General features: G+C 56.8%; 1 protein-coding gene across 1 annotated transcript; it reads right to left on the reverse strand.

Moving 5' to 3' along the window:
- Positions 1–703: 703 nt before the first annotated feature.
- Positions 704–25,294, reverse strand: Spock2 (SPARC (osteonectin), cwcv and kazal like domains proteoglycan 2). Its single transcript, XM_003473773.5, has 11 exons — positions 24,817–25,294; positions 12,466–12,474; positions 12,092–12,137; positions 11,784–11,898; positions 10,087–10,201; positions 8,289–8,403; positions 7,833–7,952; positions 6,899–7,117; positions 5,828–5,890; positions 4,344–4,481; positions 704–4,234 (listed from the first exon to the last, which is right to left on the reverse strand). The coding sequence occupies exons 1-11, from the start codon at positions 25,003–25,005 to the stop codon at positions 4,089–4,091; spliced, it is 1,275 nt and encodes a 424-aa protein (XP_003473821.1). The 5' UTR covers positions 25,006–25,294; the 3' UTR covers positions 704–4,088.

Below are 25,294 nucleotides of genomic sequence, written 5' to 3' on the forward strand. Positions count from 1 at the left end.
CATTGCAAATGTATTAAATGCCTCTGAGTTGTATGTTAAATGGTAACTTTTCTGTGTGTTTTCGACCACAATTAAAAAAGAAAACAAAATCATACCCTTCCCTTCAACCATTCTACTTGGGGTTTTTTTTGTTTTTTGTTTTTTATCAGTACCGGGGATCAAACTCATGGCCAGGTGCTTGTGCTGCTGAGCTAAATCCCCAGCCCCAACCATTCTACTTCTGGCAGTCTGGTCTGAGAAATAATCCAAAACGGGACTCAAGCTCAACACAGCACTTTTCAGATCAAGAAACCAGAAAGAGTATGTACTGCAGAAACAGGGAGCTGGCTGAGTTCATATTGTGGGCTATTATGTTTCTGTAAAGTCAAATCTTCAAATAAATTTAATATCATGGAGGAAAGATCCATCATAGCACCCTAAATGAAGAATGACATAGTTTCATCTCTGCTTTGTGTTGGAGATGTATTTATTGGTGTATGTTCCAATATGGTTTGTATATAATTTGCAATAATATCAAAGTATTTTAAAGACATTCCAAGTCCTCCCTGGATAAATCCACCCCCGCCCAGCCCTGGCCCTGCCATCCATGCAATCTCCTGTTGACAGCAAATATGAAAAACCAGATGGGGCCACAGGGTGTCACTTGTGGATGCTGTTTTTGTGAAAACATCAAGAGGAAGAAAATCAGAGCTTTGCCAGCAGGTGGTTTATAAAGTTTTTATTTTTCATTTTCTTAAAAATAACATTTGATTTCCTTTATGCATGTGTGAAGTGTACTTGTTCCCTTAGGCTGACTAATAGGCAGATAAAGACGACACAAGGCAGGGTCCCCAAGTGGAGGTGGGGGTTCAGGGAGGTGGGGGGTGAGGGAATGGGGTGCAGAAGAGAGGGTGGGGTGATCCAGGGACGCTTGAGTGCCCATCAACGCACACACAGGTCTAACACTTTGTTTCTCGATTTTTTAAAAAGACATCTAAAATTACTGAGAGATACGATTTCAGCACTTAAATCTACAGACGGAAACCCAAGCACTGGAACACAATTCTTAACTCTAAGCTCAGTTATTGCACGTCACATGGTTTGAGAAGGCTGTAAAGCAGTTGGCTCTGCCTGGGACTTCCGTGGGTTGTCTCCAGTCTCCGTTTGCTCCCCAATGTCTCTTCTCTGGCACCCCTGCCAGCCCACAGCCCCACGGTGACCCTGGGGTGTCAATGACTGGCCACTTGTCCTCCCCAAGGGGCTGAGGGCTCAGGCTTTGGTGAAATGGAGGGCTCTGGTGTTGGTACCGATGGACCCCGCCCACTCTGAGGTGAACTTGGAAGCAGAGCTCTGCAGAGGGTCAGTGGGCGGCCTGCACTACAGTAAATCAGGCAGGTTGGAACAGGAAGGAAGCATGGCCACCATCCTGTGTGTTCACAACCCCTGCGAGACGCTAGGGGGCAGTCAAGATGTCCTGTCTCCCTCTCCCGGGGTGACTTGCTTCCTGAGCTCCCCGGGGCCACACTCCTCCTCCATCACCTCAGACCCTCTGAGTGGTCTTTCAAGGCACATTATTTTCTCCAATCCCAACCTACCCCATCTTTTCCAGCATCCATGCACCAAGGAGGCCTGGGGCCTGGCGAGTCATGGTTCTACAATTTGGTTGAGCTCTTTTCAGTGCCACTCCAGGTCCCCTGCCTGCCTAAGCCCAGGAGGTGAGGGTAGGGAGGCGCCAGGACATCCGTGTAGAGCAGCTGGCAGGAGCTGGGGTGGCAGCTGGGCCCAGGGCATATATCCATAGGGGCGGGGGTGGGAACCTGCATTCTTGCTGTGAGAAACTCAAGCTTGGCTAAGGAGAAGTCACAGAAGGCTTTCAGCCTTGGGAACAGCTGCTTTCATCTGACTTTGATGGCAGGGAGCTGTCTCAGTGGGGTGCAAAGCTTCAGAGACAGGGCAAGCCTGGACCCCTGCAGGCCCTCCAGAGGGGGCGAGTTCAATGCCTTTTGCTTTCTTCCTAGAACATATTTACAAGGTCAGATAAACGTGCACAGCGGAAGACCCAGAGACACAGAGAGCACAGCCCCCCCAGGAGAGGAGGAGCCACAGTGAGAGGAGGAAGAGCCCCCTCCCCACCCCGGGGGGCCCAGGATCCCTCACAGCTGCCCTCAGGACAGTTTCAGAAGTCCCACTGGGGCATCCCAGGGAGAGCAGGAAGCTTCAAGTAGCTCAAGTCAGAGGAGCAGCTGCCTCAGGAGAGCAGAGGGCGGATGTGACTGACCAGGGGACCAGAGGAAGGGGCCAGGGGACCAGGAAGGGGAGGAGAGGAGCACAGGGCCAAGGGTCTGGCATAGCGCGACACCTCAACAATCAGAACTGTGCTGCAGGATGAGAAGCGCTTTATGGGGCTAAGTGGAGCTTTTCCCCCCGAGAGGGCTCGGGAGACGTGGACTCCAGGGTGGAGGAAGGGCCAGTGGGTGAGGCTCTTTCATGACGTCCAACAGCACTCAGGCTCGGCAGGTGCTGGGAGAGCCAGGCTACCCAGACCCCATGCAGCCATCCAGTCCCCATAGTTCTCCGAGGCCACCATGATGGCCCAGGTCCATATATACACGCATACACACATACATGCACACCCATTCAAACATACACATGCACACTGCACTCTCCAGAGGCCCACATCCAGGTAAGAAATGCTTCACCAAAGGTATTAAGGAATTTGCTTTGACAGGGAGAACTGGACAAATTGGAGAAAACAATAGCAAACACACAAAGAAAAGTCACAGGGCGTCCTCGTGTGAGTAAGATGACTCCCACCAGGTCCAGAGGTCTGAGAGGACAGTGTGGTGTGGCTGTGGAACTGGCTTGTCACTAACGTTCTCATATTGCAGGGCTTCACAATAGAGCTTGGCTAACCTGAGGGACCCTCGGGGACAGCAGGAGCCCCAGAGGCCAGAGGAGCTGCACTGGGATGGCCCATGGTGTTGCTCCCCGTGGCTGCAGGGTTGGGAGGATCACAGTCCCAGAAAGCATGGAGGAGCCTCTCCCAACTGCGTCTCCACAGGGCCCTGGGGACATGTCTGTCCACTGGCCTGGGAAGCAGGAGAGCATCTAGTTAGGGAGTCAGGTAGGCAGTGGGCACACATCTGTGGTTCCTGGTCCTCAAACTCCCTGGGGAGATTAAGGAGGGTACCAACAAGGGGCACACAGGCAGGAGCAGCACCCCTCTTGTCAGGAGCTCCATGGGGGAGCCAGGCAGGGCTCCATTGCATAGCTCCAGCCCCGGACTCCAAGACAGCCACCTGTACACAGCCCCCAGGAGACTTGCAGGGAGAAGCCAGCCCCTGGCCACTCCTAAGGTGGCTCTGTGTGGAACCTACCCTGGCTCTGAGCTCACCCCTGCTCCCCACCTGCCCCACCCCTCGAGTGCGAGGGACCAGGCCAGATTGGCAGGGTGACTCTTCCTCCTGCCTCATCACCTCTGCCTCCAGCTCCTTCCCAGCTACCTCTGGTCACTCCATCGAGCCTCAGGGACTTTAGTGTCTAGTGCTTGGGGTGGGAGTGAGGGTTCAGGAGAGGGACAGGGCTTATTGTGGCTGGGGAGGGTTCCACACCAAATCAGCTGAGAGCTCCCAGCTAAGAGCTTCCTGCCCTCCGTCCTCTGGGACCCCTGAAGGGCAGCCAGGGACAGGAGGAGGCAGGGCTGGTGGGACCCCAGGAGAGTGGGGGGGGGTGAGGTGGTAGGGCAGGACCAAGGGCGTCTCATTTCATTGGTTTTTGAAGTGTTGGTGTGAGAATATGTGCATTTTAAAACCAACAGATGGGAAGAAAAGAAAGGCAAGGTAGCCGACTGGGCCTCTTGGTGGCTCACTCTGCCAGGATCAGTGTGGACACATTTGTCAGCGCGCGCGCGCGCACACACACACACACACACACACACACACACACACTCTCACCCCAGCCACACAGAGCCGTGCACGCACACTTCAGGTCCTCCCACCGGAGCCAGGGTGCTTCCGGCTAACTTCCGGATCCATTCGATAAGCTGCCCGCTGCTGTCCAGGTTTCTGCTGGCCGTCGGCACCCTGGCCTGCCATGGCACCCAGGGCCATCTACCAGATGTAGCCTCCGTCATCGGCATCCCCCGCCTCACCCTCTTCCTCCTCGGCCTCCTCGCCTGCTTCTTCCGTCTCCTTCTCCTCCTCATCCTCCCAGCCGACACCACTCCCAAAGTCCCCTGAGAACCCCACGATGTCATCTGTAAGGGCGACAAGCCAAGGGCAGCCGTGAGGGACCTGCTCGGCACGCTGCCCCCACAGCCTGTCCCGCAGGGCCCCCCGGGTGCTCCGAAGCTGCCCGGGCCTCACCACAGTCGGGGTTTCCATGCGTGCGGGTGCCGGTCAGCTCCAGGCCCAGCTGGTCCACGCACCAGCAGTCACCACTGGTCTGGTCACACTGCATCTTGCGGTAGTAACCATCTTCGTCACAGCTTGGGATGAAGATGCCTGGGTGGGACAGTGACAGCCTCAGAGCGTGGGCTTGAACAGGGATCGGATGGCCCCAAACCTGGCCAGTGCGGTCCTGACCCCTCAACAAACCCAGATGGCCAGGGCTCATTTCTTCCAGCTCTTCTGTCCAGAAACCAGATTTTCTGAACCACCTATTCAGATGTGCGTCAGCTGCTGTGCTCTCATCCTGTCCACATCTCTGAAGCTCCCCTGGACAACCTGGCCCCAGCCTGGCACGCCTGGGCGCCCCCCACCCCTCACTGTCCCCTGAGTCAGAGCTGCCTTAGGGGCTCATTTCCTTTCCTTAGGCCCCCAAATTCTGCTCCTATGCTGGCCCACAGGACATCTTCTGCCCTCTTATTAGGGAAAAAACACAGGGTAACATGAGGTCTGGGCCTGGGGGCTGAGGCTCAGGGCCTGCTCTGGGAGTAGACGACAGACAGACAACGGCTTCCCAGCCAAGGTGGGGCTCACAACAGGATAAAGACCATGCGCTGTGTCAACATGACCTCTGCGAAGTGTGCCGGTCCCTTGGGCCTGGTCAGACAGCAGGCTGCTCTGGAGGAGCTTTGAGGCGCAGTGTGACCTGCCTTCCGGATCTCAGATCTCATCTCCTGAGCTATCACACTTGTCATAAGGTCCTTTTCCTCTGTTTTCAGAGAACTCTGGGCTTTCTCCTGCCCTTGACTCTGCACTCTGACTCCTTCTCCTCCCTCTGGTCTCCCCCAGACTTTAGCTCCCCAGAGGTCTCTGCTGACCCCTTGGGTCCCTCCTGTCACCTGCCTCCTCCCTCAGCGCCCACACACCAGTCACAATTGGCGCGTCTGTCTCCTTGGTGCTTCCCCAGTTAGCCCGTGCCAAGGCCTCACAGGGACAGAGACCCCATCTGTCTTGTCCATAGGTTCTGGTTTGGGCTGGGTTTGCTCCTCTGCTCCCTAGGGTGTTGGGGATGGGGTGGGGAGGACATTATGAACATCTCCCTAGTGGGGCCTACTGGGGCTCCACACACATGCTTGCTGACTTGAACTGAATCAAAGATTCTAGGGCCCCTCTGTATACTGACTTCCAGCTCCCAAATGAAAAGCCATAAAACTAATGCTTAAAACACACTTACTGAGTGGAGAATGGGGAGACGCTGGCCCCTCACATGTATTTAAACAGGAAGATACATGGTAGTACACACCTGTGATCCCAGCATTCTGGGAGGCTGAGGCAGGAAAACTGCAAACTTTAAGACCAAGCTGGGGAAACTTAGTGACTCATGCCTGCCTTCAGGCCCAGGCCTCAGAGGGGCTCCTGGCAGCCCCCCCACCTCCTCCTCTGCCCGCACAGCCCGCCCTCACCTGGCTTCTTCTTGACAGCCTCCTGGATCTGGATTCTCTCCAGCTCGGCCAGGCAGGGGGGCTCTGTGGGGAGAGAGGCAGCCTGAGGGCCCCAAGAAGCCTAGGGTTCTCTGAGGATGAGACATGGGAGTCAGGGAGGGGACGGGTGGGTCCCGCAAGGTTGGAGATCCAGGGGAGCATAAGACTAGTAGGCTGGGGCCAGGGGTTTAGCTCAGCAGCACAAGTGCCTGCCTAGCAAGTGTGAGGTTGTGAGTTGAATCTCTGGTACCAAAAAGAAAAAGAAGAAAAAAAAAGACAAGCAGGCCTATATACAGACCTCCCAGCCAAAAATAGCCGGCCACCAAGCTCCAGGTCACCTTGGCACTCCCAGCCCTCCACAGGAAGGCTTCTCTACAGAAGACATGGAATAAGCCTGCAAGGCCTGGCATAGGGGGTCGGGCAGTGCCTGGCAGGAAGGCTGGCAGTTCAGGGTGCAAGACCAACCCCACCCACATGCTTGCATTTTCGAGGGCTTTGGTCTCTTGTCAGGGGCTCAGACTAGCACAAGGTGGAGCCCTAGCCTTGGACTCTGGCCACAGACACTTCACAACTTCCACACACGATGGCCAGGGGGCAGGCCACTGCCTACACTAGCTCCTGGTCAGTTGACCCTTAGGACCTCAGTTTTCCTATCAACTGACACTTTCTTGTTGGCCTAGATAATCTCTAAACACTGGGCAGATAAGGCTAACAAAGTTTTCTGACGATTTAAGACCAATGATCACCTATGTTAATTGTTCACTGGGGCAAAAGACTCAAGAAGTGCCAGGAAGTGGAATCACCAAGAAGCGAATGCATCTTCAGCTCTAAAACCCCCCATCCCTTGCCCTCTGGGGGCCCCTAAAAGACCTACAAGGCATCAAAAGGTGCTTAAGCTTCAGGACCTGCAAAATTCGGATCCCCCTGGGGCCTGCCGAGAAAGGGCATCACAGGCTAGCTCCCCGGGCTCTGAGAGGGAAGCCCTGCAAGGTGCAGGTGAGCAGCCGGGGGACAGGGGTGCTGCCTCCTCACTCCGCGGGCCCCAGTGCTCACTCTCCCTCCAGAAGCAGAAGCACCACTCGGCGGTGGACACTCGGCCGTCCTTGTAGGTGTCGCAGGAGTTGAAGAAGGGACGGATGCAGACCTCGTACTTGTCCAGGTTGATGGCGGCCAGCTCGGTCTGGTCTAGGAAGAGGTCAGCACTTGTGTCCAGCTTGGAGAACATCCAGCCAATGGCGTCCTTGCAGCTGGCCCCCAGGCTCTTGTCCAGCCCTGGGGAGCAGACCAGGATTCAGACTGGTTCCATCCCCACCTTCCCATCCCTACCCTTCGATCTCAGCCCTGGCCCTCTTGGTAGGGCCAGGCAGCCTGGAATCCAACCATAAGAAGCTCAAGAATGGCCAAGGTCCTTTGTCCTTCTATACCACAGCCCTGCATCTATATCGCCCAAATCCTGTTCTGAAAGCCTCAGAAAAAATAATTCCTGATTGTGTGTGTGAGACTAAGGAACAAACACGGCCTTGACTCTTCTAGGCAAGTGTTCTACCACCGGGCTGCACCTCCAGCCCCAGAATTGAGGAGCTCTTTACTTTTGGATGCTGATTTGTAGCCTGAGCTCTCCCAATCCATGGTTTTGGTTTGGTTTGGTTTTGATACTGGGAATTGAGCCCAGGGCCTCTGCACTGAGCCACATCGTTGGCTCTTTATTGTTTGAGAAAGAGTGTTACTAAGTTGTCTGGTCTCGGCTTGAGCTTGCCATCCTCCTGCCTCAGCCTCCCAGAGTGCTGCGATCACGGGTGTGCATGACTACACCCGGCTTCTCCACACACGCACGGTAAGAAGTCCTTCCCATTTGCTAGTTATATTCTTCTTGCACTGGTTGACATTAATCACTCCTTCTCTGGGGGCCCAGCTCTTCTGGGGATCTCGGGAGTAAGAGTAGGGCTGGCCCATACACGACGGTCTCCTTGGCCCCTCCTTCCTGTACCTCCAGCCGGGCTGGCAGCACTGCTGGCTGAGCCGTTCTGCTTGGAGTTCTCATGAAGGAGCTGGAACCAGTCCCGAAGTCGATCGCCCAGGTCGGCCAGGTCCTGGCCGGTACAGGTGTCTGCAGTGGGTGACACAAAGAAAGGCACAGAGCACAAATTGGGGCTCAGCATGAAGCAACAGCCTGGTTTCAGTTGGGGATCCTGCCCTCCAGGCAGGGAGGCCCTGCCATGATGCAGGAGAAGGGAAGGCAGAAACCAGGGGCTCCCTCTCTTGGCCTCTCCCCAGCGAAGTCCCTTCCATCACCCCCGTGAGAGAACTGAGGGCTGAGGCCCAGGCCTGCTCTGCCAACCGGGGGCCCAGAACCTCACAGTCTTTCAGGCTGTTCTTCTCCCCTCCCACCCTGCGAAGCTGTGGCCACCCTGCAACCCAGAGGAGGAGCTGGCGCACCCGTTACCTGACTTGCCGTCCGCGGTGGAGGTGGCAGCCTGCTCCGTGGGGCAGGGGCAGGGGCCCTGGCATCTCACCGTTAGCTGCTTGTTGCTGAGACAGGCCTGCTGCTCCAGCTTACACTGCAGGAGAAAGGGGGCCGGGTGCCTTGGGCTTCCTGCCCTGGAGCCCCACCCTCTTCCACAGGAGCAGCCCAGGAAGGCCCCCCTCGCCCTCTGGGGACCACGGGTGCACAGAGGTGAGCCACAGCAGATCCACAAAGGGGGCCCCAGGGGCCAGGCCTTGCTGTGAAGACTGGGATGGGCCCCAGAGTATCCTGCAGCTCTCCCTGAGTCTGTTTTGGCTACCATGGCCTGTCCTCCGCCTCACTGTCCCTCGGTCCCTCCCTCCCTGGTCTTCCCATGGTCTCCTGCAGGGGCCCTGTCCTCGACTCTCTTAAGCAGCAATCACCACTACCTAACACACACACACACACACACACACACACACACACACAGATGCTGGGCTCTGCCAGCTGCGGGCTGCACCCTGCTCTAAGCATCTTGCCCTGTCTGTGTGTTTCTCCTTCAGGGTGAGGGCTCCTGGGAAGCAGGAACTGAGCCTCAGCACTGCAGCACCGTGCGCCTTATCATACTTGTTCCCAGCCGCTCCATGCAGGAGGATCCTGTTTCTTGTGCTCAGCAGAGACATCAAGGCACCGGAGGCCCAGTGACATGTTGGGCCGTGGGCAGGGGACGGAAGCCAGACCTACTGACGACCTGCACTCCCTACAGAACAATCCACCTTGCACCGCAGCTTCCTGCCCACAGGGGTGGCTGCTCTGTGCACCGGTGTGGGACCGAGCTCTCCCTGTCCTCCTCTGTCGGCACTGCCTCCTTTACGGCCCTCTGGCCTAAGCGTCACCTCTGCCCAGGCCTCTTGCTCAATCTTGCTCTGCCCTCTCTTCCCTTGGGGGTGACCTCATCTCTTTGCCAACTCTACCTTGTCACCTTGTCACCACAGCTGCTCATTTACTTGTCTATTTATTTTGTGGTACTGAGGACGGAGCCCAGGGCCTTCACCCTGAGCTGTACCCCAGCCCTCCCACCGTTAGAGACGGAGGATTACTAAATTCCTCAGATTGGGCTCACACTTGCCATCCTCCTGCCTCCGCCTCTCAGAGTGCAGAGATTTTACAGATGTGTGCCACCACCCCTGGTCTGCTGATTCTTCACCCCAAAAAGGCCCCCAAGCCCTGAAACCCAACCCTAGCCAATCATCAGTGCTAGCCAAAATGCAAGCAACCCCAACTTCTCATTCCTCAGAAGCGTTCATGACCAGCACCTGCGTGTCCATGGCACTTTGCTTTCACAGATACCATCACAGAAATCATCACAAAAATCCCAGAAGAGGTTCTCCCAATTCCCCCATCTTTCCCACGTCATCTTCTCAGGGAGGATGATGTCCTCCTGCCTGGGTGCTCCTGCTTCTTGGGGACACACTGGCCCATTGGCTCCTTTATCCCAGCATCTGGGCAGCAGCTCTCATACTTCTGAGAGCCCCTTACCTCACTTACACCCCTTGCAATTTCCTGGCCATGTGTCTCTTCTGGCCCCCCTTCAGCTGCCCCAGGTGAAGGACATGGTCTTGCTCCATCTCTCAGGTCACCCTGGCCAGGGCTCAGGCATCCCTCCCACACCCTGCCGTTCGGTTGCACCAAATGCACTGGCTGCCCACATCAGTCCTGGGAATTCCTGGGGAGGCCCCGGCTGAGTGTCCCCCAGGTGTACCCACCCCACCCCAGCCCACCTGGGGCTGCTCCTCACCACTGAGCTATATGTGTGGCCATCAGAGCCGCAGACTGAGGCCAGCTGGGCCATGTGGCAGGGTTTGCAGATGGAGTCTTTATTTCCATGGAGTTTCAGAGTGGGCTGCTTGATCCTACAGGGAAAAGGGTGGGGAGACATGGAGAAGGAGATAAAAATGAGAAAGGGACAAGAGAAGGTCCAATAGACCTGTCCTGACAAGCGGCTGGCCAGCAGACTATAGCAGGTCAGCACCTCTGTACTCCTGCTCACCCACACAGTCGCCCCTTGCCAGACCCTCCTCTGGCTCAAGGGTGGAACTGGGCAGATTCTTCCCTTTTCCAGAGTCTGGTGAGGTCTTGGGGAACAGAGCCAGCTCTGACTGCAAGAGGTAAAGGAGTCTCACTTCACATGAGGGGCCAGCCTAAGTCAGAGGTCATAAATCCATGGTACCACGGAACAAATCTGACCTGCAAACTGATTTTGTCTGACCACCCAGGGTGATTAGTGTTTTGTGACCAGAGTTATTTGCCTACATTTGCATAATGCAAGAGTTCACCCAAAAAAAACCCTGGATTCTTAGGCTTTCTAGAAAAATGGAGGATGTGGGGATCCAGTCTTGAACTGTTACACAGAAAAGCAGCTACCCATTTCCCAGAGGGCCTGGCTTACCAAAGTAAACTGTCACCAAGTTTCCTTCCTGCCCAGTACCGCAGTCACCTAACAATGCAAGTCTAGACTGGGTTCAGGAGAGAGGGGAGGGAAAGGGAAGCTGTTCATGGGGTCCTGGAGCCAGGCAGGATCGTGTCCTTGAGTTGGAGCCAAGGCTTTCTCAAACATCCCTTACCCTTCCTGTGTAAGCCTCAGAAGTTAGAACCTGAACTTTCAAATCATCTGGTCTAATAACCTGTTTGTCTTAAGGCAGATACCCATGTGTGACTTTCCCTGGTATTGGGAATAGTTTTCTGAGGAACAGCTTCCTCCTTGCTCTTTGTTATGGTTTAGGTCTCAAATGCCCCCCAAAAGTCTCATGAGTGTGGAAGGTGCCTGGATCATTGGGACGCTGTACTCAACAATGGATCACCCACTGACCAGTTCACAGCTGAACGCAGTATTAGGAGACAGGAACTGCTTGGAGACGATCACTGCGACATGACCTGGAAGGGTGTGTTCTTGTCTTTGGCTCCTCCCTCTGCTCCCTGCCCCTGGACCACCTTGATGAGCAGCTTTCCACTGCATGTTGTTTCTGCCTTGGGGCCAGCCAGCCATGGACTGAACCCACTGAAACCGTAAGCCAAAATAAACCTCTAAAATTCAGGTGTCAAATACTTTGTCCCAGAGATGGAAAAGCTAACTCACAAAGTGTTGTCCCTACAGTGGACAGGCAAACTCTCTTATAGAGGGGTTCAGGTGATCAGGAGCCGAGGTCCCCCACTAACAGCCACAAGAGAGGCACAGAAGTGATTCCTCCAGCCCCCGCCAAGCCTGAGACAGGATGCCTCGTCCTGCACCACGACTCAAACCTCACCACAGACCTCAGACCAGAATCAGCCAACTCCTGGCTTTCTGACCCTCAGGAACTGTGGGAGATGACACAGAATGGTTGTGTTAAGCCACTAAGTTTTGTGTGGTCTGGTTGGCAGCAATAAGCACTATGCAGGGGACAGGTCAGCAGAACACGGCCCTGGAGCTGACCCCGCAGGGCCCCCCAGCCTCACCTGTGCTCCAGCTTCTTGCGGCTGATGCACATGGCCCGCTGGTAGCCCTGGGCGATGCACACCTTGTGGCGACTGCACTTCACCTTCTGGCAGGGGTCCTTGGTGGTGTCCAGGGCTGCAGGGACACAGTGTGAGGACACAGGTCACCCGGGAGCTCCCAAGCTGGAAGATCCCTCCCTCTAGCAGCCCTAGGGAGCCCCTTCAGGATCTGGCTGCCTGAGGAGCCCAGAGGCCAAAGCCAGGCCTTGTCCACTGTGTCACTGTTCCAGGGTTTCTGTCCCCTCCCCTGGCTAGGAAGGATGTGTTACCTTCATCTCCTTGCTGATTGTCCTCCCAGCTCTTGATGTAATCATCCTAGAGAAGGACAGAGAGGGTGGGGACAGGAGGGCAAACATCTGCATCCCAGAGTCAGCTCCGCTGCCACCACGCTGGAGAGGACAGGTCTAGGCCACTCTGTCCACATGCAAATTGCTGCCAGATGACCTCTGTCCACCCCATACCTCTGTCCCCCTAAATGACTCCCATCCAGAATCCCAGCCTCTCCTGAAAGGATCTTATCCTCCTCACCCCATGCAGGATGCTGGCGGGGAAGAAGCTGGGGTGCAGCTGCTGATGGATGGGGTGGGGAGGGCTGTGTGCGGCTCCAGAGAGGCCACAGGCCCCGGGAACCAGCAGTACTCACCTCCACCTCCTGGAGACAGGATGTGGCAGCCGGCACAGCAATGAGCAGAGGGGACAGAGAGAGAGAGAGACAGGGTATTAGTGGGGGTCCCCTCAGATCATGAAGTCTCAGGGCACCGCTGGTCTTTGTGGCCTTGGGTGCCAAGTGACAGTCTTTGACTGTGATTGTGGAGGCCAATATTCCTGCATCATCACCCATGGAGAGTGGCCTGGGGGCAGTGGGGTGGACTCACAGTTTTTGCAGGGTGACACATGCCAGCCAGCCCTGGCCCCACCACCAAGACACACATGAGAAGCTCAAAGGGTTAGCAATGCCCCCAGAATTGCTGTGCCTTCTTCTACTAGGTCCCTGCCTAGGCAGCACCCCTTTGGGGGTGAGGTGGGTCAGGGCTTTCTCTTCTAAGCTGTAGGGGGAGGACCACTTCTTACTCAAGGTCCCTTCCTTCCTGCCGAGCTCAGACTCGTGAAGGGACACCCATGCCAGTGACAATGGCTTCTCCAGTCACCACCATCCAGTATCAAGTCCTCAGTCAAAGGAAACTGAAGAGGCCTTTGGAGGTTGCCCAGGCCAGTGCCTCCCTATGTAGGAGAGGCCAGATCCCTGACACCCTGCATCACAGAGGCCAGGTCCCTGACGCCCGCACAGCGCCCTCCTCCTGCTGCATCACAAGGTCTCTGAGACTTAAGGCATGGGGAGATTCGTCCTGCTCCATTCCTCCTGTGGCCCAAGGACCCCAGCCTGGCCAGAAGCAGAAAACCTCTCCCTGGCCTAGATCCCAGTCGCCAAACTCCAGCGTTTCTAGATGCTTCCCTTTCCCCTTGGGGGATGGAGACAGTTGCTGAAAACCAGTACATAGCTCCCAGGCCATCTTGGTGGAGGCTGGGTCAGGTGGGCAAAAGTGGGTTCCTGTAGGCCAGGGGCTGCAGTGCCAAGGATTCAGCTGCCAACCTCCTCCATTGGGGGACAGCAGAAAGGGCAGGGCAGCCCCTCATCCTGAGTCCGCATCATCAGAGCAGAGGAACAGGGTGTGGGGCAGAGGCCACACTGCAGAGTGAATGATGGTGAGCAGGGCCGGATGCTTGGCTGTCAGGCCTGGGGAAGAAGCCACCAGAGGGCTCATCTTGTGGGGGAGGGAACAATGGGGGGCTCCCAAGGGCTTTGGAAGCCCAAAGCCTCTGGGCCTCCGCAGCCGCCCCTGCAAAGCTCAGGACAGGTAGGGAGGAGGCCTCTCTCTGCGACAAAGGTCAGAAAGTGCCAGAGCCAGGCAGGGGAGCGCCTCACGGACACCCAGCACTGTGCACAGGTGTGTGCCTGACACGTACCACATGACACATGCATGAATGCATGTGTGCACGCTCTTATCCGTGCGAATGTGTACTCACGCACACATGTGCATAGCGTGTGAAAACTAGGGCACCGCGTGAGGCAGCCCACGAGTGCCAGATGGTTTTTAGCAGAACTGAATCAACAAAACCCAGGCTACGAGCAGCCCCCGGCTTTCACAGTGGGTGCCGAGGCCCACCCTCAGGTGCAGGCTTCCTCCCGCGTCTTCAGTTGTGGGGTGGCAGCAAGAGCTGGTTGGGGGCAGAGCACAGCAGGCTTCTCCCCAGGAGGGCTGGGCCTGTGCTGGCTCTGGCCGCACTGAAGCCCTCTGCCTTCCCCTTGGCTCATCCCCTCCCTGTCACATTCAGCTTTCTCCTGTCCCCTCACACTGGCCACTGCTGACCTCCATGACAGGACAGGACACGTCTAAGCAGCCAACGTCCCGCAGTCTTGGGACAACCAGCAGGTGGAAGAGGCTCAGGAGGGGCGTCCTGAAGCCACAGGGCTTGAGCCCCTGCAGGACCTTTGCTCTGAGCCAAAGGAGGCCAGCTCAGACCCAGCCCTGGATAAGGGGTGGTGGGAAACAGAGGCCAGAAGGAGTGGACAGGCTGAGGCCAGGGTTATAAGGAAGGAGCGAAGGAGGGATGGTCTCCACCCCATGGGGTCTCTCCATCTGCTTGGGTCCCCCAGGGGGAGGACGGATGATGTGAAGGGGGCGAGTCAACTGCGTGCGGGAGGGAAGGACCTCCAGGCTGCTCCACATCCTTCCCACAGCCAGGGCACATGGAGTCTGGGGGACTCGGGGACGGAGTCTGGGGGACTTGGGACAAAGCGGTCTTCCGAATCAGGAGAGGATTTCCAACTTGAAGTTCAGGGGGCAGTAAGGGTGGAGTGGGACTTGTAGGTGACCAGCTCTTCTCCCTGATGCAGACGGTCATGTCCCCTGGTGTGGCTGAGCTCTGTTCCCCCACTGAGCCACATGGTAGAGGGTTGGGCTCTGCATCCCAGGGGAGTAGAAGCGGCCAGCCTGGGGACAGGTGGCCCTGGGGTGGCACCTGATGCCAGGTTCCGCTGGTTAGAGGAGCTCAGCGCCTCCCTCCTGCCCAGAGCCCCAGGGAGACACAGGAAGCAGCACACCACAACCCAGAGCCACCAGGACTGCAAAAGAGACCTCGGGTTCAGGTGGAGGGAATGGGGAGACACATAATGAGGGGCAAGAGAGGCCACCCTGGGGACAGCAGGGACAGGGAGGTGCACAGCATGGGAATGGCCATTCGGGATGTAGCCTGGGGATACAGCAACTCTGGAGGTCAGGTGGGGGCTGGAGCAGGTCCAGGGTGACAGAGAGGTGAATGGGCAGCCAGGTTTGCTAGGGGCAGGCCCACCAGCTGCTGTGAGAAATGGCAGGAACAGCACCAGCGTCCTCTCGGTAAACGAGCCTGCTTCAAAGCTGGCTCTGGGGCTGTCTCACCCAACAGAGGGGATCTCAGGGGCCCGACTCAGGGCCCTGAGGAGATGGGTCAGGACCCCGAGTTCCAGCTGCCAGAGGAACACAGGTGTCCTCTGGGTTAGTATAGCCAACAGGGACCAGAGTGGACAGGTGAGAGAAACTTCCAGAAGGCATGAACAACCATGGCTTGTATCAAATGGGATTTTTTTTTTTTTTTTTTTTTTTGTCTTTTTGAGACAGGGTCTCACTGTGCAGTTTAGGTTGGCCTTGAGCTCACTTTGTAGCCCAGGCTGGTCTCTAACTCGCAATGATCCTCCTGCCTCAGCCTCTGGAGTGCTGGGATTACAGGCATGAGCCACCAAACCCAGCTCTCAAATGGGATTTTAAAATCAATCTGGAGCTGGGTGTGGTGGCTCACACTTGTAATCCCAGCACTCGGGAGGCTGAGGCAGGAGGATTGTTGTAAATTGGAGACCAGCTTGGGCTACAGAGTGAGCTCAAGGCCAGCCTGAACTGCATAGGGAGGCCCTGTCTCAAAAAGACAAGAATAACAGTAATAATAGGCTGGGGATTTAGCTCAACTGCCAAGCAATAAATAAATAATAATAATAATAATAATAAAATCACTCTGGAAGCCAGGTGTGTAATCCCACACCTGGATGTGTAATCTCAGAGCTGGGAAGGCTGAGGCAGGAGGATCACTGTGAGCTCAAGGCCAGCCTGAATTACGTAAGGAAACCCTGTCTCAAAAAAACAAAAATAAAGGGATTTTGCTCAGTGGTAAGCACCTGCCTGGCAAGAATGGAGGCACAAGATCATAAATTCAATCCCTGATAGCACAAAAAAAATAAACAAAAAATAAATAAAATAAAGTCAGTCTTCTCTATGTAGTTTGTATTAACAGCATAAAAAGTGAGAATACAGACGCACAGAGACGCAGGGTGAGCAGCCAGGGATTACAGACAGATGAAGAGCCGGGCCAGGACTCCGTATCCCCCACCCCAGGCTGCACATCCCAGTTCTGCGCAGAGCCTTCCCCAGGCCCCACGGCTCTGCTGGTCCACGAGCCTCTCTCCACACACCCCTACCGGCACTTGATCAAAGCAGCGCCCCCTGCTGGCCGATCGCCGCCCACCCAGGTCCTACACCGCAGAAGCCTAACTGATTTGGGACCTCTCACTAAAGGTTGCTCTCATTTTGAGAGGGTTACAAAGGGAATGAAGTGGTGGCATACGCCTGTAATCTCATCAGTAAGGAGGCTGAGGCAGGAGGATCATCGCAAGTTCCCGGCCAGCCTGGGCTTAACCTAGAGAGACCCTGTCACAAAAAAACCACAGAGGGTAGACGACAGAGATTCCTTTCAAATTGTTTACTTCTGGCAGGGATACAGAGCATTTGGCATCTTTCTGCTTTTCCCAGAATTTCTATGTGAACTTGTATTACTTTTATAGTAAAGGGAAAAAATAGCACACGTTAGGTTTTACAACCCCTTCTTCCCTGGCTCCGTGACTTCAGAAGGTGAGCTTCCCGCTGGCTCCCAGATCCCCCCACCCACCCAGTGGATGTGCCCCAATCCGCCTGGCACATGACCTCTGCGAAGCCACTTTCTCAATCTGGAATGCTAGGGTTATGGCCAACCCCAGAACTCCCAGTCATTACCCGCCAGGCTTCCGCCACCTTGTGGAAGTCTGCCACTGCTCTGGCGACACCCCTACTTTTGCTGTACTTAAATGGCCAATTCTGGAGCCGGCACTATTAGGCGCCTGCTTGCAATCCCAGGGAAAGCTCAGGTAGTAGAATCACCACAAGTTCAAGGCCAGGCTGGGCTACAGCGAGTTCAAGAAGCACACAGGAGAAATTATGCTAATCATTTCCATTCATTACCTTCTTTATACAACAAACCCAAAGGAAGAGTACTGATATTATCTCCATTTTTATGTGATAAAATTGAGGCTCAGAGAGGTTAAGTGACTTACGAGGAATCACACAGCAATTGCCCAGCAAAAAAATACAGGTACCCAGATCTATGATTCCAGAATCAATGCCCCTAACCAGAATCTATAAACGTTAACTGATGAGGACTGTGGAGAGCCAGGGTGGAGTAGGAGGCCCAATCCCAGCATAACAGTGGTTTCTCCCTGGGGCAGGGAGACCCACAGCCAGGACAGGAGGGACAGGCAGTAGAAGGCAAGCCACTCACGGGCCTCCCTGTTCCGGTTCTTTCCAGAATCGCTTTGCCACCCCTGGTTCCGCTGGTTGGAGCTAACCCAGCTCCTCCTTTGATCTCTGCGGCTCAGCTCCGTCGCCATGGAGACGAGCCCACTGCGCCAGGCTGGGGGAGAGGTGTGGAGTGCGCAGGCCTGGCGGGCTAGGGGCGCACGCTGGGTGTTTTCGAGGCTGTTTACTTCCTGTCATTTTAATTAGCACCCAAATCACCCACTCACTTCCCAGCTTGAATTAACCCAGCTGCCCCAGCCGCTGGGGGCAGGGGCGAAGTCAAACCCAGCTAAGGAAGAGCGGTCCTGAGGTCCCTGCTTCGGGGTGAAGCCCCGCCCAGCAGTGCAGTGCGCAGCCGGCTTCTGCAGCAGCGTTGGAGCTAGGGTGCTGAGGTGCTGAGTTCCCACCTTGCTGCTGGCGAGAGAGCCCTGGACAGACTCTGCCCTCTTGTTGTCCCTTGCGCTGTGAGATGCCCAGGCTGGGGACGGGGAGCAATGTGTGAGAGCGGATTCTGTGAACTGCAAAGCTCTGTGCTTGAAAGACACGAAACAGGAAGGGGACACGAGAATTGAGGTGTGTGCTGTCCATGAACCAGCTCCTCACAGGTGTGTGTGCAGCACACACCTGCAATCCCAGCACTCAGGGAGGCTGAGGCAAGAGGATTGCAAGTTTGAGCCAAGCCTGGACAATTTATGTTTTGGCAAGACAATGTCTCATACAAAAATTTTTTTTTTCCTAAAATGGTCTGGGGGTTCAATTCCCAAAAAAGAAAAAGAAAAGACACAAACCAGGACCACTGGCCTCAGGGTCTCTGGCACACACAGTGACAGTGCGAACGGTGGGGTGAGGGGCTCACTGAGACAGGAAACGAAAGAAGATGTTGAGCAGGGGATTAATAAACTGCAGTTTGTAACCCCATTACAGGATCGTCTTCACAGATCAAGATGTCTAAAGACAGAAGCAGGCCAGGCGAGATTCTGTGAGGCCAGGAAGCCTGGCACGGAGCCCCAGCCAGGCTGGAGATTTGGAGCTGAGCCTCCTCCTCCTCCCCTCTTGGGGAATAGCCACAGTGGCTCTGATGGACCCAGCCTGGACCAGGAGCCCTGGGGACCTGGCGCCTGTCACACCCAGCAAAGCACTGTGGAGCTGGCCACTAAAAGCCTGTCCTCTCTCAAAGGGGAGGCGCAGGCTGTGTGTGTGGCCCAGACAAACTGAAGGAGACTCCCACCTCCCTCCTCCTCTCCTCTCCAAGGAATTTCCTTGAAGGGCAAAAATGTGCTTATCGTGGTCATGGCCTGTGTGCCAGGAGCTAGCCTGGGCTCAGGTATGTCCTCGCCAACACCCACCTGGTGCCTGGGCCTCGCCTCCTGCAACTCCAGGGGCATCTCAGTTGTCACCCCAACCTCGGTTTTGTCCTCTAAAGGACAGAAAGCTGGGCAGTGTGGCACACACCTGTCACCCAGCAATCAGGAGGCTGAGGCAGGAGGAGTGCTTGAATTCAAGGCCAGCCTGGGTTATGTAGTGAGTTCAAGGTCAGCCTGAACTGCATAAAAAGACCCTGTCTCAAACCCCACCTTACCCAAAAGAAAGTACAAGAGAGCAGGAGGCTCCGCACTTGTGCCTTGGGGACACAACTGTTCTCCACCGAGGCCTGGGTCTCCCCACCTGCTGGTCTGTTGGGGGCTGGCCTGACCTGCACTGCTGCAGACTGAGGACCTGGAGGCTGGGGACAACTTGACATCCTTTTCTCATTCATTCTTAGTCTACAGTGAAAGGCTGGAAGTCAGGGGCTGGTTCTAGCAGTGTGAGCCCCAACTTTCTAAGGAGCAGAAAGAAGAGGAGAGGCCCGCTCCAAGAACTCCCTCTGCTTAGACAGAGCTCCAGCCCCCTCCCCGGCTGCCTCACCCCAGGGTGCAGCTCCCTGGACAGAACACAGGGAACTCACTGCTCCTGCAAGGACCCACGCAGACACACATTCTGGGCTACATGTTTGCACCTCCCAAATTCTTATGCTGAGACCCTTAACCCAATGGCATGGTATGAGGGGGGTCTTGGGGGGATGATTACCTCAGATGCTATCATAAAGGTGCAGTGGGATGAGTGCCCTTTCTGAGACAGGGTCTTGCCACGTAATTCAGGCTGGCCTTGAACTCACTAGGTAGTCCAGGATGGTCTCAAATTTAAAGTGACTCTCCTGCCTCAGCCTCCCAAATGCTAGGATTACAGCTGTGTGCCACCACACCTGGCTGGAATCCATGTCCTCAGAAGAAGAGACTAGTGCTTGATCCCTCTGCCGTGTGAGGACACAGACAGAAGCACGGGTGCCAACGCCCCAATCATGGGCTCTGTGGTCCTGGAAGTCTAAGAAATTCATTAGACTTAGAGCTCAGCTCACCTCTACTCCAGGCTCTTGGTACAGCTGCCCACAGTGACTACAGTGGCCTGTGCATGTGTCCCAGCCTGGGGTTTGCCCCGGATGCCATGAGATCCAATTTCTCAGTCCCCAGGCAATACACACCCAACCCTGACCTGGGCACAGGTCCTGGGGGGCACTCTCAGTCAGCAGCAGTGGGTGAGGGGACAGGGTGAAGCATGACCGGCGGGAGCGGCCGCTGACAGCTCTTGGGTTACCTTTCCCGAGTCGCAGAAGGCCAGGGCTGTGTGGGTCGTTTTATTTAGCCTGCCCATTATACCAATGGGAAACTCAGAGCCCAGAGACGGAAAGCAGCTGCCTGAAGGTCACACAGCTGGTCTGTCCTCTCACCAGGAAAAAGAAGAGAGTACCCTCCTCCCTGAGCTCTCCCACACCTCAGGGAGCCTCTGCCCTCCTGGAGAATGGGGTGCTGCTGGCCCTTCTTCCTCCTCAGACTCCTGGAAGATGAGAGGAACACATAGCACCTGGCAGCCTCTCTGCGCAGCAAGGCTCCCCCTCCCCTTCCCAGGCTTAGAGTCCCACCTGGTCTTCAAGGACCCCCTCAGTCTTCAGTCTGTGTCCTCAATGGCAGAGGGATCAAGCACTAGTCTCTCTCTCTTTCTCTAAGGATATGCATCCCAGCCAGGTGTGGTGGTGCACACCTGTAATCCCAGCACTTGGGAGGCGGAGGCAGGAGGATCACTTTAAATATGGGGCTGTCCTGGCTACATAGTGCTGACACCATTCTAGAGATGCCAGCTGGGCAGTGGGAGCAGTTAGAAGCCCAGGTGGAGGAGGAGGCCTGGGAAGGACCCAACCCAACTGCGGAATCTTTTCTGACCCACTTTTAGGTTCTGACACACCCACACTTCCCCACAAACATCTGTGCCGCGCATCCCCATACTTGCACCGGGTAGGTGTGTGGGGACTAAGGGGGGGTCACGAGGGAGCCCCTGTGTGGCTCACACTTGCTCCTGCTGCTGCTGCTGAGAATCACACGGGGGCTACAGGCAGGCTGACCCTGAGCCGACCCAGGGTCACCAGGAAGTCATCAGTGCTTAGATCTGCAGCAACCAAGTAAATCTGTGGACAGGCAGAGCCGCCCTGGCTCGGACACTGAGGCCAGGCCCAGGCCAGCTCCAGAACTGGCTTCCATCGATCTGCTGGTTTCCTTGGGAGACAGTGCCGCCGCCCACGAGAGATACCCTCCAGTCCTGGGGCCCTCAGATACCCTGGACTTGAGCCTTTGGGTCTGTCTCCGGGCAGAAAACAAAAACTGAGCCGGATCAGAACCTGAACCCAGGCCTGAGCTATCCTGGCACCCTGCACCCCCAGTTCTTCCTGGATGGGAATTGTCTTTGGGGGTTCCTGGTCCCTGGTGGGGAGTGGGCTGGTGGTAGGAGGTGCTGCTCTGCCTGGGACATCTGGGGGGTTTGGAAGGATGCAGGTAGGGGTAGCTGGTTCTCCAGGACAGGCTCTCCTTTCCACATCACTAAGGACCCTGAAAACCAAAGACCAACCCGCTGACCTGGATGCAAACCCCACTCTGCCAACTCCTGGCTTTTGACCCTGGGCCAGTTACTTCATTCCTCTGAGCCTCAGTCTCTTTGATCATAAAACAGGCAAACTACAGAGGAACAATCACACAGGTTGTTGATTATGAAGTGCCCACTGCAGGGCCTGGGAGACGGGCACCCTGCTGCCATTAACTGTGACACTCCAGGTGCCAACACCCACACACGTAGTATAAAGGAGGAGAACAAAAGTCAAGGAGAGCCCAGCAAAATGAGAATGGTCAGTTCCTTGTGGCCATGTTCTGAGGAGCCCACCCTGACAGTCAGTGTAGAGGCTACCTCCTCCCCAGGGTCCCCCAGGAGGCCTTGGTGCTCTGTTCTGAGGTCCTGAGTCCCACACTGTTCTGCTGTAGGGAGTGAATCAGCAGGTAGGCACATTAGGGAACAGGAGTTGGGTGCAGTGGTACGCCCCGTAATCCCAGCACACTGGGAGGCTGAGGCGGGAACACTGTGAGCTCAAACCCAGCCTGGGCATTGAGGGACTTGGCAAGATCTTGTCTCAAAACAAAACATTTTTTAAAATGGGCTATGCTGTAGCTCAGTGTGAAGGGTTTCCTCGGGTCCAATCCCTAGTAGTTCTTAGAAATTAAAAAAAAAAAAAAAAAAGAAACAAGGGAGGGAGGGAGAGAAGGGAGGGAGGGGAAGCAGAGGCCAAGGCTGTGAGGGCAGGGCACAGCCAGATCTTCAGGTCAAGGAGCCAGGCACAGTGACACGGCCCCATCTCCTGGCCACCGCTGCCCTCCTCCCTGGCAGCAGAGTGTGGGCTTCACAGGGCCCTGCTGGGCCCAGGATGTGCGGCCGGTGCCCGCCCGCTGGAGGGAGGATTACTCCGCTGGTAAATCCTGCCTCCCTGATAATCCCTGAGCTCCGAGAAAGAACGCTAAGCCGAAGCTGCCGGCTCCTCACCAGCCCCGACTGATTGCAGAGGGGAGGGCTCCCTGCACTTTGGTCCTCTGCTCCACCTTCCTGAGCCCCTGGACATGAGTGCCACCATCTCCCCGCTCTGTTCCATCACTACCATTTAAGAAGACACCTTGGAGGCCTTCAAAACTATTTCCCAAGAATGTCTCACTTCTCTTGCCCCTGCCTGGGCAAACTGGGGACCTCGTGCCATCTTGTGACTCAACCATGAATAGGGCCTCCAGCTCAACCCTGCAGCCCCTGAAGGGTTCAAAAGAAATTTCTCTCTCTCTCTCTCTCTCTCTCTCTCTCTCTCTCTTTCTCTCTCTCTCCCTCTCTCTGAGGAGCCAAGCTTCTGCGTTCTCAGAAGAGCTGGCCCATGAGAATGTGTACAAACATGGACGCTGCTGTGCCCAGCTGGAGGGCCTGCCTCACTAAGGTGGGCAGCACAGCCTCTGCTGGAGAGGAGAATGGGACCAGTGCTGCCAGATTCCCTGTGCACCGTCTGTGCACTGCACAACTCCAGGGGGCACCACTCATAGAGTGGCTCCACTAGAGTTATGCAATGCTGTGGTTCTGAGCTCGCTGGCTCCTTCTTGCTTTTCTGCAAAAGCTGCCAACAGATCCCCATGGCCAGGCCCTCCTGCCCAGCCTTCTTTGGCCTGCTTCTCTCCTGAACCCTGTCTTTCCAGGAGCCTGGTCTACCTTAGAGGGAATCCGCCCTACCAAAGCCCGAGGCCCCTCCCCCATCAATATATACCCCAAAGCTCTGCATGACACCCAGGGGAATAGGTCCTGTAGAATTTCTAATCTGGGGCCTCCCTTCTGATGAGCATGCAGGAAGGAGAAAGCTATTGGCACCAATCCAGGGAGACAGGTGGGTAGCCCTGTGCCAGGGGTCAAGCAGTCAGTCAGTTATTATTCTCACCTGCTGGGCTGGCTACTGCAAGCAGGTGGAGGAAGGGAGGTGGAAGGGATTTTATTTTTAAACCTCCACTGTTCTGATTAAGCATCTCTTTTCCTTCTGACCTTCACCAGTCCCATTTCCAAGGATCAAACAGCCAGCCAGTCGGAGGGAGGCTTGGATGGGTGACACAGGGCACTGGACCGGCAGCCGGCTCCACCCCCTCACTGCTGGGCCCCACGGCCTCTGCCCAGGCAGCCCAGGGGACTGCGGCGGATGGGGCTGGGCCTGCAGGTACCAAGAGAGGACTCCAGTTCCCCGGCTGGGCTAGCCTTGTGTGAAGCACCGGCGGAGCCTCACGGCCCACTCCGGGGTCCAGGCCACCCAGCCTGGGGACCTGGTGCCGCGGTTCTCCTTCCCTGCCTCTACCCATCGCGTAGCAGGGTATCACTGGCAGCGCTGATGCTTTATAGACATTTCTCAGGAATCCGCGGAAGCACGCTGCTGACAGGGAACGCCAAAGATCGCCCGTGTTGCACTCGGGGGTCCCAGGAAGTGTGGAGACTGAGGCCCAAGGACGCAGGTCCTCGACCAGGCTTTCTGGGGTCTCCAGAGCCGCGCATCCCCTGCAGTGGAACCCAGCCCCACCCAGCCCCCCGGGTTCCCGGGGCCCAGCCACGCCCTCGCGTGCTCACCCCGGGGCCGGGCCGTCCACCCCCCCGGGCCTTCTGGGTGCCACCTCCGAGTCCCCCTCGATCTACAGGTGCCGGTAAACAAGGTGCTGCAGCGACGCCCGCGCCCGCAGCCGCCTCCCCGCCCCCAACCCCGCAAAGTTCCGCCAAGGTTAAGCCGGGGTTGGGGCGCGCGCCCGCCAGTACCCCCCACCGCCAGCTCCTGGGCTCTCCCTCTGCTTCCAAGCCCTCCGAGCGGCAGATCCATCCCTCCTTCCAGTTGCTGCGCTCCCCTTGCGGTGGTCCAGCCTCCCTGGGTCCCGAAACGCAGGCTAAATTGGTGCGCGCTGGGTTCCCCTCTATGTGGGGACCCCAGACCGGGCTCGAGGACACCGGCCCCCGGCCGCTCCCCGCTACGGACACGCCTTCCACCGCCTCACCTCGGAGAGTTTGCAGGGGCCCCCAACTCAAAGCCCTGGCCCCTTACCCCCTACCTGAGATCCCCTTCCCCGAAGCCACAGTGGGGGCCCAGGGCACCCTCGCAGGGCAGGCGGCGGCCCCACCCAGACCTGCGCCTTCCGCAGTGCCCCGTATGTGCCACCTGCAGGGGCACCAGCTGGGGACAGGCTGGGGCGGCTCGCAAGAAGCAGGCAACCGGGCCCGCGGTCTGGCACCCCACACCCCATCTCTGCGCCCGCCGAGCACTCCCCCCACTCAGCGTCCTCTACCCTGGGATCTGCGGGGCGGGGGCGGCTCTGGGGGTCCCAAGCCCCGACTGCGGGGACATAGGAAGGGGCGCGACAGGGACTCTGCGTTGTTTACTCACCGCCGGGGGTGCTGGGGTCCCCGCCCCGCCGCTTCCACCCCGCACCCGCACCCGGCGCCCTGCGCGCACTCACGTCTCGGAAGCGGTTCCAGTGCTTGATCTTGCCGCTGTACTGCGAGATGGACGACAGCCATTGCTCGTCCTCCATGAAATTGCCGGGGGTCTCGCCCTCCTTGAGCCCTTTGGCGTCGCCTTCGGCCAGGGCGGCCGCGGCCAGCAGCAGCAGCGGCAGCGCCAGGCGCCCGCAACCCGGGGCGCGCATCGCGGTCGGCTCGGACCTGGGGGTCTCCACTTGCGCGGGCTGTAACGCCTTCCTGCCGCCCGCTGCGGGCCAAGCCAGCGAGCGCTGCCGCGGTCCCGCCGGCCTCCTCCTGCGCCCACTCGGCGACTGGCGGTGGAGGTCGCGGCTGAAATGTGACCTGGTTAGGAGATGCGCTCGTCTGCAAATGCTCAGCGCCGGCCGCGGAGAGGCAGAGGGAATCAGAGAGGCTGCGCCAGCAGGGGCTGTGTCTGTAACTGTAGCATCGGCATCACGTTTGACATCATCATAC

This window comes from Cavia porcellus, unplaced genomic scaffold, assembly GCF_034190915.1.
Source record: "Cavia porcellus strain 051 isolate PalLab524CR breed Dunkin Hartley unplaced genomic scaffold, mCavPor4.1 scaffold_28, whole genome shotgun sequence".
NCBI lineage: Eukaryota > Metazoa > Chordata > Mammalia > Rodentia > Caviidae > Cavia > Cavia porcellus.